Source organism: Cervus canadensis, chromosome 21 (genome assembly GCF_019320065.1).
Source record: "Cervus canadensis isolate Bull #8, Minnesota chromosome 21, ASM1932006v1, whole genome shotgun sequence".
Taxonomy (NCBI): domain Eukaryota; kingdom Metazoa; phylum Chordata; class Mammalia; order Artiodactyla; family Cervidae; genus Cervus; species Cervus canadensis.
The window spans coordinates 37,188,715-37,203,926 of record NC_057406.1 but is presented as its reverse complement, the minus strand read 5'-3'; the positions used below and the strand labels follow the sequence as shown (position 1 = coordinate 37,203,926).

Sequence of the window (15,212 nt, the reverse complement as noted above, 5' to 3'; positions counted from 1 at the left end):
CTTTCTTTATAGTTCAAGTCTCACATCCATACATGACTGGAAAAACCATAGCCTCTACTAGACGGACCTTTGTTGGCAAAGTAATGTCTCTGCTTTTTAATATGCTGTCTAGGTTGGTCATGACTTTCCTTCCCAGGAGCAAGCATCTTTTAATTTCATCTGCAGTGATGTTGGAGCCCCCCAAAATAAAGTCAGCCACTGTTTCCCCATCTATTTGCCATGAAATGATGGGACTAGATGCCATGATATTTGTTTTCCAAATGTTGAGCTTTAAGGCAACTTGTTTACTCACTTCTTTTACTTTCATCAAGAGGCTCTTTAGTTCTTCTTCACTTTCTGCCATAAGGGTGGTGTCATCTGCATATCTGTGGTTATTGATATTTCTCCCAGCAATCTTGATGCCAGCTTGTGCTTCATCCAGCCCAGCATTTCTTCTGATATACTCTGCATATAAGTTAAATAAGCAGGGTGACAATATACAGCCTTGATGTACTCCTTTTCCTCTTTGGAACCAGTCTGTTGTTCCATGTCCAGTTCTAACTCTTGCTTCCTGACCTGCACACAGGTTTCTCAAGAGGCAGGTCAGGTGGTCTGGTATTCCCATCTCCTTCAGAATTTTCCACAGCTTATTGTGATCTACACAGTCAAAGGCTTTGGCATAGTCAATAAAGGAGAAATAGATATTTTTCTGGAACTCTCTTGCTTTTTCAATGATCTAGCAGATGTTGGCAATTTGATCACTGGTTCCTCTGCCTTTTCTAAAACCAGCTTGAACATCTGGAATTTCACAGTTCACATATTGCTGAAGTCTGGTTGGAGAACTCTGAGCATTCCTTTACTAGAATGGGGTTTCCCTGGTGGCTCAGATGGTAAAGCGTCTGCCTGCAATGCAGGAGACCCGGGTTTGATCCCTGGGTCAGGAAGATCCCCTAGAGAAGGAAATGGCAACCTTCTCCAGTACTCTTACCTGGAAAATCCCATGGATGGAGAAGCTTGGTAGGCTACAGTCCATGGGGTCACAAAGAGTCGGACACGACTGAGCGACTTCACTTTCACTTTCTTTCACTTTACTAGTGTGTGAGATGAGTGCAATTGTGCGGTAGTTTGAGCATTCTTTGGCATTGCCTTTCTTTGGTATTGGAATGAAAACTGACCTTTTCCAGTCCTGTGGCCACTGCTGAGTTTTCCAAATGTGCTGACATATTGAGTACAGCACTTTCACAGCATCATCTTTTAGGATTTGAAATAGCTCAACTGGAATTCCATCATCTCCACTAGCTTTGTTCATAGGTATGCTTCCTAAGGCCCATTTGACTTGACATTCCAGGATGTCTGGCTCTAAGTGGCTCTAAGTGATGGGCTCTAGTGATCACACCATCATGATTATCTGGGTCATGAAGATCTTTTTTTGTACAGTTCTTCTGTGTATTCTTGCCACCTCTTCTTAATATCTTCTGCTTCTGTTAGGTCCCTACCATTTCTGTCCTTTATTGAGCCCATGTTTTCATGAAATATTCCCTTGGTATCTCTTAATTTTCTTGAAGAGATTCTAGTGTTTCCATTCTATTGTTTTCCTCTATTTCTTTGCACTGATCACTGAGGAAGGCTTTCTTATCTCTTCTTGCAATTCTCTGGAACTCTGCATTCAAATGGGTATATCTTTCCTTTTCTCCTTTGTGTTTTGCAGCCCTTCCTTTCACAGCTATTGGTAAGGCCTCCCCTTACAGCCATTTTGCTTTTTTGCATTTATTTTTCTTAGGGATGGTCCTGATCACTGTCTCCTGTACAATGTCATGAACCTATGTCCATAGTTTATCAGGCACTCCATAAGATCAGGTCCCTTAAATCTATTTCTCATTTCCACTGTATAATTGCAAGGGATTTATTTTAGGTCATATCTGAATGGTTTATTGGCTTTCCCTACTTTCTTTAATTTCAATCTGAATTTGGCAATGAGTTCATGATCTGACCAAAGAGCACTGAAAGATGAACTCCCCAGGTCGGTAGGTGCCCAATATGCTACTGGTGATCAGTGGAGAAATAACTCCAGAGAGAATGAAGAGACGGAGCCAAAGCAAAAACAACACCCAGTTTTGGATGTGACTGGTGATAGAAGCAAAGTCCGATGTTGTAAAGAGCAATATTGCATAGGAACCTGGAATGTTAGATTCATGAAACAAGGCAAATTGGAAGTGGTCAAACAGGAGATGGCAAGAATTAAGCATAGTAAGTGTTGAAGATGAGCAATACAGAGGCAATACTAAGTTCTCGGATAAGTATTACCTGATCAATCTATTAGAAATACATATACTTAGGCTCCAACTAAACTATTAAGAATAAAAATTAATGGCCAAGAAGCTTGTTAATCTGAACAAATATCTCCAGCAGTCTCATTGGAAAACACTATCCAAAATGATGTTTCCCAATAATGTGGAAACAAACACTTTCCTGGTTTCCTGTTAAAACTACAACAGACTGAAGTACATTAAAATGCTGCTTTTGTAGACAAAAAACAGCTAAGTATTGCCAACTTCACAAGGTTCAGCTTCATATGTTTCTTTGCCCCATTGGATTTACTGCATCAGACTCTGTAGGAAAGAGAATGTTGTTAACAAATAAAGCAATCCAAGGAATTTTCATGATAAAGAAAATCTGAGAAAAAAAAAATATCATCAGGAGGAAATTAAGAAATCAAAAAACTAAACTTCCCCAAGTTATACTAGTTCCTGTCCTAGATATGTGAGGCCAGCCCACCTCATTTCAAATCTAATCTAGAGCCTGATTTCTATTAAATTCTTATTGAAACACAGCAGTGCCCATTCACTACACAGTGTTAATAGGCACTTTCTCACTCTACCAACATAGTTAAACAGTTGCAACAGAGAGCCTAAAATACTTACTATTAATACCTATCCTTTTTGGAAAAGATCTGCCAAACTTCCCTTAAAGCAATATAAATGGCACAACAAAGATTTATAAATGATAAACCAACAGAGGCCATTAAATTATGTGAAGAAGACATAATAATCCTAAACACTTATGCACCAAATACAAATATGTCAGATAGACGGGGGAATGGAAAAAGTAGCATGGAAACATATACACCAGCATATATAAAACAGTCAATGGAAATTTGCTGTGTGTCTCAGGGAACTCAAACTGGGGCCCTGTAACAATCTAGAGGGGTGGGAAAGGGTGGGAGATGGGAGCGAGGTTCAAGAGGAAGGGGATATATGTACACCTATGGCTAATTCATTTTGATGTAAGGCAGAAATCAAACCAAAACTGTAAAGCAATTACCCTTAAACTAAAAGTAAATAAATTTTAAAAATACTGGAGGAAAAAAAAATAGAACTGCAAGGGGAACTAGTCAATGCATAAGTATAGTCAGATATTTTCACACCTGCCTCTCAATAATTGGTAGACAAGCAGAAAAAAAATCTGTAACAACATGGAAGACTTAAACATGACAAAAACTTGATCCAACTAACACTTATTACAAAAAAAACTGCACCAACAGAAGAATGAACACTCTTTTCAAGTAGACAAAGGACATTTATCAAGAGAGATCATGTGAGCCATAAAAGAAATCTCGAAAAAGTACTTAAATCATATGAAGTATATTCTCTATTACAATGAGATCAGAAATCAGTAAAAGTAGTACATTTGGAAGACCACAGAATATTTAAAAACTAAGTGACATTTCTAAATAATCCAAGGTTAAAAAAAGAAATCAAAAGAAAAAATTAAAAGTATTTTTTCTCACTGAAAATGAAAATATGACATTTGAAACTGTGAAACACATATCTAAAGTAGTACCTGAAAAGAAATTTACATTACTAAATAGGTTATTTATAAAGCAAGACTTCAATCAATGACCTAAGTGTCTACGTTAAGACAGTAGAATAAGTACAAATTAAATCTCAAATTAAAATTAAGCTAAAAAAATAAAATAATAAAGGTCAGAGTAGAAATCAGTGATGTAGAAGTCAGAAAAAAACAAAGAAAATCAACAAAATAAGCTGACTCTTTGAAAGAATAAAAAAAATGATAAACCTCTACAAAACTGTCACTTCCCTGATGGCTCAGATGGTAAGAATCTCCCTGCAGTGCAGGAGTTTGATCCCTGGGTCTGAGGATCCTCTGAAGAAGGGAACTGCAACCCACTCTAGTATTCTTGCCTGGAGAATTCCATGGACAGAGGAGCCTGGTGGGGTACAGTCCATGGGGTCACAAAGAGTTGGACATGACTGAGCAACTAACACTTTCGCTACAGAATTAATGAGGAAAAAAGAGGACACGGATCACTAATAACTGGAATAAAATAAGAGACGTCACCAAAGATTTATGAAAAAAATTACACCATAAACATATACAGAGATAAAATGATAACAAAATCCAACATCTATTCCTGGAATAAAAACTTGGGAGTAGAAGAAAATACTTAACCTAAAAAATGCCTTTAGGGTATCTATAGCTAAGTTTGTATCTAATGATGAAAAATCGAATGTTTCCTTCCCATGGTCAAAAAAAGGCAAAGATACCCTTCTATATTAACATCTACTAGAGGTTCAGTTAGTTTAATAAGTTAAGAAAAAGAAATAAAAGGCATCAAGATTAAACAGAAAATGAAATGATGTCTCTGCTCTCAGACAACATGATCATCTATATAGAAAACCCTATAGACTCTACAAAAAGAGGTGCTTAAACTAGTAAGGGATTTTAGCATCATTACAGAATACAAGACCAATACACAACAATCAATTGTATTGACTGTTATGTACCAGCAACACGAACTGGGTAAGTAAAATTCTTAAAAATATATGTCAAACTAGCACTAAATAAATATAAAATATATCAGGATAAATTTGACCCCAAAACTGTGTTCAACTTGAATAGTGAAAAATTTTAAACTGAAAATTTTAAAAAGACCCAAGTAAGTGGAGCAATAAACCGTATTATTAGGTAAGAAGACTGAATACTGCAAAGTGGTCAACTGCATCTAAACAGAATCAACATAATCCAATTAGTATCTATGATACAATAAGAAATATATATTAGGTCTTTATCCCCAGTTCCCAGCAGAGACCTATGATAAAGTATTTGAGCACGTATCTGAAGAAAGATTTATATCTAGAATATGTTAAAAAAAAACTCTGAATATTCAATTATGAGAAAAGAATAACAACAATTAGGGACAAATGTCACTTTCCCAATTAATATCTTTTAATAGCACCCAATTTCAGGTCAGACAATGTGGTAAACAAGGTCATTCTATTCAACAACAACAAACAATTTCTTGATCAGATTGTGACATGCAACAAAAACTAGATTTTATATGACAACTGGTGATAACCAGTTTAGTGGCTGGACAGAGAAGAAGCTCCAAAGCACTTTCCAAAGCCAAACTTGTACTAAAGAAAAGTCATGGTCACTGTTTGGTGGTCTGCTGCTGGTCTGATCCACCAGAGCTTTCTGAATGCTGGAGAACCCATTACATCTGAGATGTATGCTCAGCAAACCGATGCTGCTACTGCTAAGTTGTGTCAGTCGTGTCTGACTCTGTGCAACCCCACAGATGGCAGCCCACCAGGCTCCACCGTCCTTGGGATTCTCCAGGCAAGAACACTGGAGTGGGTTGCCATTTCCTTCTCCAGTGCATGAAAGTGAAAAGTGAAGTCACTCAGTTGTGTCCAACTCTTAGCAACCCCATGGACTGCAGCCCAGGCTCCTCCGTCCATGGGATTTTCCAGGCAAGAGTACTGAAGTGGGTTGCCATTGCAGCAAACTGATGAGATGCAACCAAATCTGCAACTGCTGCAGCTGGCATTAGTCAATAAAAAGGGCAAATTATTCTCCATGACAACACCTGACTGCACATCACACAACCAACACTTCAAAAGTTGAACTAATTGGGCTTCAAAGTTTTGCCTCCTCTATACCTGACTTCTCATCAACTGACTACTACTTCTTCAAGCATCTCGAAAACTTTTTGCAGGGAAAATATTTCCAGAACCAGCAGGAGGCAGAAAATGCTTTCCAAGAGTTTGTCAAATCCTGAAACATGGATTTTTACACTACAAGAATAAACCAACTTATTTTGCATTGGCAAAAACGTGTTGATTGCATAATGGTTCCTATTTTGATTAATAAAGATGTGTTTGAGCCTAGTTATAATGATTAAAACTCACGGTCTATAACCACAATTACATTTGCACCAACCTAATCCATTTAATAGATGAGGAAAAAAAACCACAGAGAGGTTAAAGGACATTCCACAGTAACACAGCTAAGTGACAAAGCCAGGGATAATGTAGCCTCTTTGATTCCGGAGCACGTGCTTCTAACTACTCTTATTAGTGTTAACTTGCTTTTCCCTTAAATTCTAAATTTGAGTAAAATAGAAAAAAAAAAAAAAACAGACTCATATACACATGAAAGGTTGAGCCAAATTATTCCTAAGGAACGATTCAGGTATTATTTTTATTAAAGTTACTTATTTCAAATTTCAAAAGACATCTCAAGAAATATAATTTGGAAAATATGTGCGAGATGCCATTTAAAAACTTTATATGACTTTTACCTAATGCTCATATCATATTATGTGCTTAATTTTTTCAATCCTATTTCATTACACTGAATTGCTTATGATCCTCTAAATGTCCCATGGTAGTCTTGAGTGCTCTTCACTAAATATTTCTCACGGAAATATTTCTGGTGATATTCCACTGATGAACATGGAATGTGTTTCCATATATTTAGGTTATTTTTAATTTCTTTCAGCAATGTTTTGCCGTTTTTTAGCTTATAAGTCGTTCCTCTCCTTGGTTCAGTTCAGTCGCTCAGTTGTGTCCGACTCTTTGCGACCCCATGAATCACAACACGCCAGGCCTCCTTGTCCATCAAAGACTCCCGGAGTTTACCCAAATTCATGCCCATCGAGTCGGTGATGCCACCCAGCCATCTCATCCTCTGTCGTCCCCTTCTCCTCCTGCCCCCAATCCCTCCCAGCATCAGGGTCTTTTCCAATGAGTCAACTCGTCGCATGAGGTGGCCAAAGTACTGGAGTTTCAGCTTCAGCATCAGTCCTTCAAATGAACACCCAGGACTGATCTCCTTCAGGGTGGACTGGTTGGATCTCCTTGCAGTCCAAGGGACTCTCAAGAGTCTTCTCCAACACCACAGTTCAAAAGCATCAATTCTTCACCACTCAGTTTTCCTCACAGTCCAACTCTCACACCCATACATGACCACTGGAAAAACCATAGCCTTGAGCAGACGGACCTTTGTTGGCAAAGTAACGTCTCTGCTTTTTAATATGCTATCTAGGTTGGTCATGACTTTCCTTTCATGGAGTAAGCGTCTTCTAATTTCATAGCAGCAGTCACCATCTGCAGTGATTTGGGAGCCCCCAAAAATAAAGTCTGACACTGTTTCCACTGTCTCCCCATCTATTTCCCATGAGGTGATGGGACCAGATGCCATGATCTTAGTTTTCTGCATGTTGAGCTTCAAGCCAACTTTTTCACTCTCCTCTTTCACTTTCATCAAGAGGCTTTTTAGTTCCTCTTCACTTTCTGCCATAAGGGTGGTGTCATCTGCATATCTGAGGTTATTGCTATTTCTCCCGGCAATCTTGATTCCAGCTTGTGCTTCTTCCAGCCCAGCGTTTCTCATGATGTACTCTGCATATAAGTTAAATAAGCAGGGTGACAATATACAGCCTTGATGTACTCCTTTTCCTATTTGGAACCAGTCTGTTGTTCCATGTCCAGTTCTAACTGTTGCTTCCTGACCTGCATACAGGTTTCTCAAGAGGCAGGTCAGGTGGTCTGGTATTCCCATCTCCTTCAGAATTTTCCACAGTTTATTGTGATCCACACAGTCAAAGGCTTTGGCATAGTCAATAATGCAGAAATAGATGTTTTTCTGGAACTCTCTTGCTTTTTTGATGAACCAGCGGATGTTGGCAATTTGATCTCTGGTTCCTCAGCCTTTTCTAAAACCAGATTGAATATCTGGAAGTTCTCGGTTCATGTATTGCTGAAGCCTGACTTGGAGAATTTTGAGCATTACTTTACTAGCATGGGAGATGAGTGCAATTGTGCGGTAGTTTGAGCATTCTTTGGCATTGCCTTTCTTAGGGATTGGAATGAAAACTGACCTTTTCCAGTCCTGTGGCCACTGTTGAGTTTTCCAAATTTGCTGGCATATTGAGTGCAGCACTTTCACAGCATCATCATTCAGGATTTGAAATAGTTTACTGGAATTCCATCACATCCACTAGCTTTGTTCATAGTGATGCTTTCTAAGGCCCACTTGACTTCACATTCCAGGATGTCTCCTTGGTTAATTATGTTTTAAAAAAATTAAATGCCTCCAGGACAGTTTATTCTTTAAAGTGCTCTTGCAAACAGTAAATAGGTGAACCCACTGTTAAAGATTCAATGGATTAAAGGATCCCCAAGAAAAGGCTCAATAAGTCTGTGATGGTCCTGTATATGCTTTCATTTAGGACCAAATGGTTTGAGAAAAAGAGAACACTGGGATTTCTTCAAACTGGGTTTCATAAACGAAGCCATCTTTAAGCAGAAGATGAGAGAGACATAGACAGACAGGAAAGCATGAACATATTTAACATATTAAATCTAGAACATGGGTCTCTAAAATAACTAGGGATTTGGATCTAACAAATGGAGCCAATTGTAACCACATAAAATGTCCAAAGAACTGTCATCCTGAATTGTGACTGTTTCCTACCCTAAATGACCCAGGACTCCCAAATTTTTATAGCGAGGGAGCAGGGTGAGAAACTATATAATCTCCAATACTCACATTAGATATAGCCAAAAAAAAAAAAAAACACTAAAAATTTAGACCCTATAGGATTCATAAAGAACAATGGACAAGAAACCCTGGCCCTAAACCCCGAAAAGTGAATCACGGTAAATTAAAAAGCAAACCCAGCCCCCACAGCAGAGATACTGAATCTACTCATTGAGATTTTGGAATTGCTACATAGTATGACAGCTGTGATCTCTGATTCATCGTTCTTTCTGAGAGCACTCACAGCATTTACCCTGCCCTCTGTCTCACCACTATATACCAGGTCTGCTGGTGGTAAACAACACACATTTTAGTTTCTAGTTCTTCAGGTCAAAAGGGACCATATATCTAGACCTGATGATGTAGAGACTACAGCACATCATTTCCCACCTATCACTCAAATATTCTGGACTTTTGAGCTTGAGACTATCACTTACCAACAGCCAGACATCTGGGACTGTGATGTCAAGCATCACTGCAAACAAAGCTAGTGGAGCTGATGGAATTCCAGGTGAGCTATTATAAATCCTAAGAATTGATGCTGTTACAGTGATGCACTCAATATGCCAGCAAATTTGGAAGACTCAGCAGTGGCCACAGGACTGGAAAAAGGTCAGTTTCATTTCAATCCCAAAGAAGGGCAATGCCAAACAATGTTCAAATTACTATACAATTGCTGTCATTTCACATGCTAGCAAGATAATACTCAAAATACTTCAAACTAGGCTTCAACAATACATGAACCAAGAACTTCCAGATGTACAAACTGGATTTAGAAAAGGCAGAGGAACCCGGGATCAAATTACTAACATCCATTGGATCATAGAAAAAGCAAGGGAATTCTAGAAAAACATCTACTTCTGCTTGATTGACTACACTAAAGTCTTTGACTGTGCAGATCACAACAAACTGAAAATTCTTAAGGAGATGGAAATATCAGATCACCTTACCTGCCTCCTGAGAAACATGTATGCAGGCCATGCAGCAACAGTTAGAACTGGACACGGAACAGCAGGTTCAAAGTCGGGAAAGGACAACGTCAAGGCTGTACACTGTCTCCCCGCTTATGTAACTTACATGCGGAGCGCATCATGCAAAATGCTGCGCTGGATAAAGCACAAGTGAGAATAAAGATTGCTGGGACAAATGTCAGTGACCTCAGATATGCAGATGATACTACTTTAATGGCAGAAAGCAAAGAGAAACTAAAGAGCCTCTTGATGAAAGTGAAAGAAGAAAGTGAAAAAGCTGGCTTAAAACTCAACATTCAAAAAACTAAGATCATGGCATCCAGTCCCATCACTTCATGGCAAACAGATGAGAAATTAAGGTAAACAGTGACAAACTTTATTTTCTTGAGCTCCCAAATCAAAGCAGATGGTGACTGCAGCCATGATATTAAAAGATGATTGATCCTTAGAAGAAAATTTATGACCACCCTAGACAGCATATTAAAAAGCAGAGACATCACTTTGTCAGCAAAGGTCCACATAGTCAAAGCTGTGGTTTTTCCAGTAGTCATGTACAAATGTGAGAGGTGGACCATAAAGAAGGCCGAGCACCAAAGAATTGATGCTTTCAAACTGTAGTACTTGAGAATTCTCTTGAAAGTCCCTTGGACAGCAAGGAGATCAAACCAGTCAATCCTAAAGGAAATTGGTCCTGCATATTCAGCAGGACTGATTGATGCTGAAGCTGAACCTCCAATACTCTGGCCACCTGATAGGAAGATCTGATTCACTGGAAAAAACCCTGATGCTGGGAAATATTGAGAATAGGAGGAGAAATGGTGACAGAGGATGAGATGGTTGGATGTCATCATCGACTCAATGGACATGAGTTTGAGCAAACTCGGGGAGATAGTGAAGGACAGGTAATGAAGTCTGGCATGCTGCATCCATGGATCACCAGGAGACGGACACAACTGAGCAACTGAACAACAGCAATATCTGGACAGAACCTTCAGATTTTCTCCCATATGGGCAGGTTAAGAAATTTTACCTGAGAAATGAAGGCTGGAAATATCTGGCAACCCAAAGAGCAGACCATGGTATACCAGTGCTGCTTATCAAAGATTTCCTGCCCTCTCCCTCTGGATTCAGAATAGGGTCTCACTCACTGACCCCAAGATGACTGTGTGGGCACTGCAGATACAAGTTGGGAGTAGGTGTCATTTCCAGTCCAGAATGCTGAACTACCAGTAGGAAATCCGACTGAGATTTTTTTTTTAACTCTACCAGGTAACAGGTAACATTCCACAATTGAATTATTTTATCAGACTAGCTTCCATCATGAGGACATCACGACACTGAGCCCTCAAAGCAGCCTCAGTGATACAGAGAATTGGCTAAGACATAAATCTTCGCTGTCTGAAGTCAGGGAGTTTAAGGCATAACATGGCCTGGCCTGGCTAATATACGCCTTATGCTGTTTCACAGTTCTGTAACCTCCTCTTCTCTGTGATTTTTCTGTACATTTATAGACATATCCTTCTTATCTCTGACAACCTGGTATTCTACCAGCCAAGAGAGTGTAATTGTTTTTTACCAAATTTATAAAATTTTCCGTGCATTTCCTATTCCAAACCACTTGTTAAAGAGACTCTGAAAATACTGAACCAAACTGACCCCAATCCTGGGGACTAAGTGGCATGTTTATAAATCTTCATTTAAATTCTAGATCTAATTTTTCTATTAGTATATTTTCTTCCTGTAATATGAAATAGGTCTTTTACATAAGGTTGATTTTATTTTCACCCATTGAGCTTCACATTATTCAAAAGTGTAGTTGGGAACTTCTTGCACATATTATGAATACTATGACACATACATACAGGCTTTTCAATTGACTATTTCATGTAAATGTACTTATCATGTCTGCAATGCTTTCTAAGACATTAACCAAGAAGAAACAAAAAAAAATCACGAGAAAATATTAAAATAGAAATAAGTTTGTAAAGCAATGAAAGGTAAATCAAACACAAATAAGTACTTAAATTCAAATATTATTTTTAAATCTTATACCACAAATCATTTCACATGCCATAATACATTCACAGTCATCTCTTTTGCTTTTGCTATTTGATAAATAATATGATAGTCCAGAAATCAGATAAGAATTATCATTAATTTGAGGAATATTCACATATTTTAGGCCTTTGGTCCTATTTTTAGTCTATCATAGAATTCCCAAATTTTAACATTGATTTTACATCAGCAGATTTTTTTTCTCCAAAATACATCAAGGAAAGTAAATGACAGGAAAGTGAATAAACAGTTATAGAGCTCTCAGGGGAAGAGAGTCAGAAGGAAAGTATAAATATACAATGGATGTGCAATTTTATTACCTGAGTATTTAACAACTCTTCACACTTGTGAGCTTGTTTCTCAATTGCAGAAATGTACTGCTTTTCAATAGCTTCTACTTGTTGCTTAACTGAAGACTGTAGTAGTGCCTAAAAACAAGCAAAAATGTTATTTGGATCACAGACAAAACTTGGAATCTACTATTGGCATGAGAAATTTTTTTGACAGATGGACATGTCTGAAATATGATACTCTTCTGCATTACAAAATACACATTTGTGAATATTAAAGCACATTCATATATAACACTACTTTAAGCTTTTGGTTTTAGGTTTTGCTATTGCCAAAACTACAGTTTTTTGGCTCAGATATTCCTTCCACACACCTTCTCATTAAAAAGGCCAAGTCATAGAAGATGATAAAGAGAGTGAGCAGTTCTGTTAAATATAAATTCAGTTTAGCAAAGACCACACAGGATGCGAAGCATATGAAAGCTGCTGAAGAAAAAAAGAAAAGAGAAAAAAAACCAGACATATTTCACTGGCTGACAAAACTCCACATCCTCTCGGCACACTGTAATATCCCATGGGCCAAGCATGATCTTCAAGACCACAAGTCAAGTAAAAGCAGATGGAAACTCTGAGCAGTTTCAATCATGAAAAAAAACTGCCCCCCAGGAAGTGCACGCCCCTAATGTGAAAAGGTGTAAGGCGAAGTGTGGATGGCAGAATCTCAAGGCAGTATTCATAAGAAGTAATAAAACTTGGGAGACTAGACAAATGCAAGTGGACAGTGTAAACACTGGAACCTCAGTCACTTAAATATAAAGATGTTAACACTGATCTAAAGGAAGCCAAATCAGCATTGGAAGATGTTCCGCCCACTTACTTCCTTATTGGCGACGCTTAGAATATTATCATCTTTCCTTTTTTTTAAGGCATTATACATTACAGTTAATGTGCTCTCAATATTATCTTACATGCTATTTATAAATCCTGAATAATTCTAAAAACTTCACTTCACCATATGCATAAGAACTCTTCAGCAAATATTCTATTTTTGAAGGTCTATCTGGATAATAAACTACTCATAATCAAAATAGTAAGTTGAAACAGACACATGTCTTATAGAAAACAGACCTTTGGCACATTCACCAAGAAAAGAAAAATATGCCAAATCTCTTAAATAATCTCTGTTTTGAAAATAGACTTACTTGGTTGGAAACAACATGCATTAAGAGGCTAAATAAATATGCATGTATTTTTAAAAACTGAGACAAAAATATTTTTGAAACCTCTGGATAAGTCTCAAATCTTCAAATAATTAACTTTCTCTTGCAAATGTTAAACTGTCTCATGATGCTTCTATTCCTATAATTCAACAGTCATCACTCTGAAGCTGCAGAATTACCAGTGAGTTAGTAAAGGAAAATAAAGCTCTGACTGCAGTTTGACCAACATAAAAAGAACCGCTTAACAGCACTGCTTCAGGTTTTCATTTATATATTATGTCTTCTAAAGAATCCATAATGATAATTTATAAAAAAGAAAAACATTAAAATTTAAACTGGCTAGATAATGTAAAGCTCCTATTTACCTTTGGTACAATATAATACTATTTTTGGACTTCAGAAAATTTAAAGGTTGGTAGATTTATGGCCAGTTCTCTTGGGTTACATTCATGGCATCTTTCGTAGAGAGAAAAATGTCATTCTCTGGAGGGACTTGGGTTATGGCAGAACTGTTTTGCTTAATGGAAAGGATTGTTTTCACTTCCATATTTGCCATGATACCAAATAATCCCAATTTTAATACCAAGTTGTGATTTTTTAGTAAATTATATCCTTTAGAGAGACAGGTAAACTAATGAAATAAAATAATACTTCCTCATCATAATTAAGAAACACAAATGAACAGTACTTTCTCCTGTGGTGATTAATTTGTAAACTACATACTCATTTTCTTCCAAACTTCAAGGAAGTAAGCACCACGGGATAATGAATCATGTATAGGCCAAAACTGTAATTATGGAACATGGAAAAAAGCTTTGCACAAATGACCAGCTTTTCACATAGTTCAAGCCTCTTATATTAGCCCCATTTGTTTACTTAAATGTATCCATCTATAAAAAGGACATGAAGGTAGATAACAGGGACAGATTTAAAAAGTCAGTCCTCACTGAGTTCATTCTATTGTTGAAGAGAAACATTCTCTAGAAAACAGAAGGTGCAAGGTGCTTATCAGAGATAGAAAAGATGCCCAAGGCCTGCCTATAAGGCTCATTGCTATTCAACATTAAATAAAGAAGACAAGCTGGACTTAAGAGTGAAGGCAGACAGAATGGCAGAAAATGTAGAAAAGTAGGCAGGTGCCATATACTAAAAATCTTTGTACTGCCGTAACAAGATTTTTTTTTTAAGTGGGCCTATAATACTGAACTTCCTAGTTTTGCATTCAGTCCCCTATAATGAAACGAACATCTTTTTTGGGTGTTAGTTGTAAAAGGTCTTGTAGGTCCTCATAGAACCATTCAACTTCAGCTTCTTCACCGTTAATTGGTCAGGGCATAGACTTAGACTACCGTGATACTGAATGGTTTGCCTTGGAAACGTACACAGATCATTCTGTCATTCTTGAGATTGCATCCAAGTACTGCATTTCAGAATCTTTTCTTGACTATGATGGCTACTCCATTTCTCCTAAGGGATTCCTGCCCATAGTAGTAGATGTAATGGTCATCTGAGTTAAATTCATCCATTCCAGTCCATCTTAGTTCGCTGAATCCTAGAATGTTGATGTTCACTCTTGCCATCTCCTGTTTGACCACTTCCAATTTGCCTTGTTTCATGGACCTAACATTGCAGGTTCCTAGGCAATATCACTCTTTACAGCATCAGACCTTGCTTCTATCACCAGTCCCGTCCACAACTGGGTGTTGCTTTAGCTTTAGCTCCATCCCTTCATTCTTTGTGGAGTTATTTCTCCACTGATCTCCAATAACATATTGGGCACCTACTGACCTGGGGAGTTCATCATTCAGTGTCCTATCTTTTTGCTTTTTCATACTGTTCATGGGTTACTC

At 37.8% G+C, this 15,212-nt stretch overlaps 1 protein-coding gene across 4 annotated transcripts in view; it reads right to left on the bottom strand.

The window, feature by feature from the left end:
* Positions 1–15,212, bottom strand: part of CCDC91 (coiled-coil domain containing 91) — a 366,658-nt gene that overhangs the window by 139,603 nt on the left and 211,843 nt on the right. For all 4 annotated transcript variants that reach the window (XM_043439827.1, XM_043439829.1, XM_043439828.1 and 1 more), the window contains exon 8: positions 12,173–12,280. In XM_043439827.1, coding sequence (XP_043295762.1) covers positions 12,173–12,280 — 108 coding nt within the window. The remainder of the gene's footprint in view (positions 1–12,172; positions 12,281–15,212) is intronic.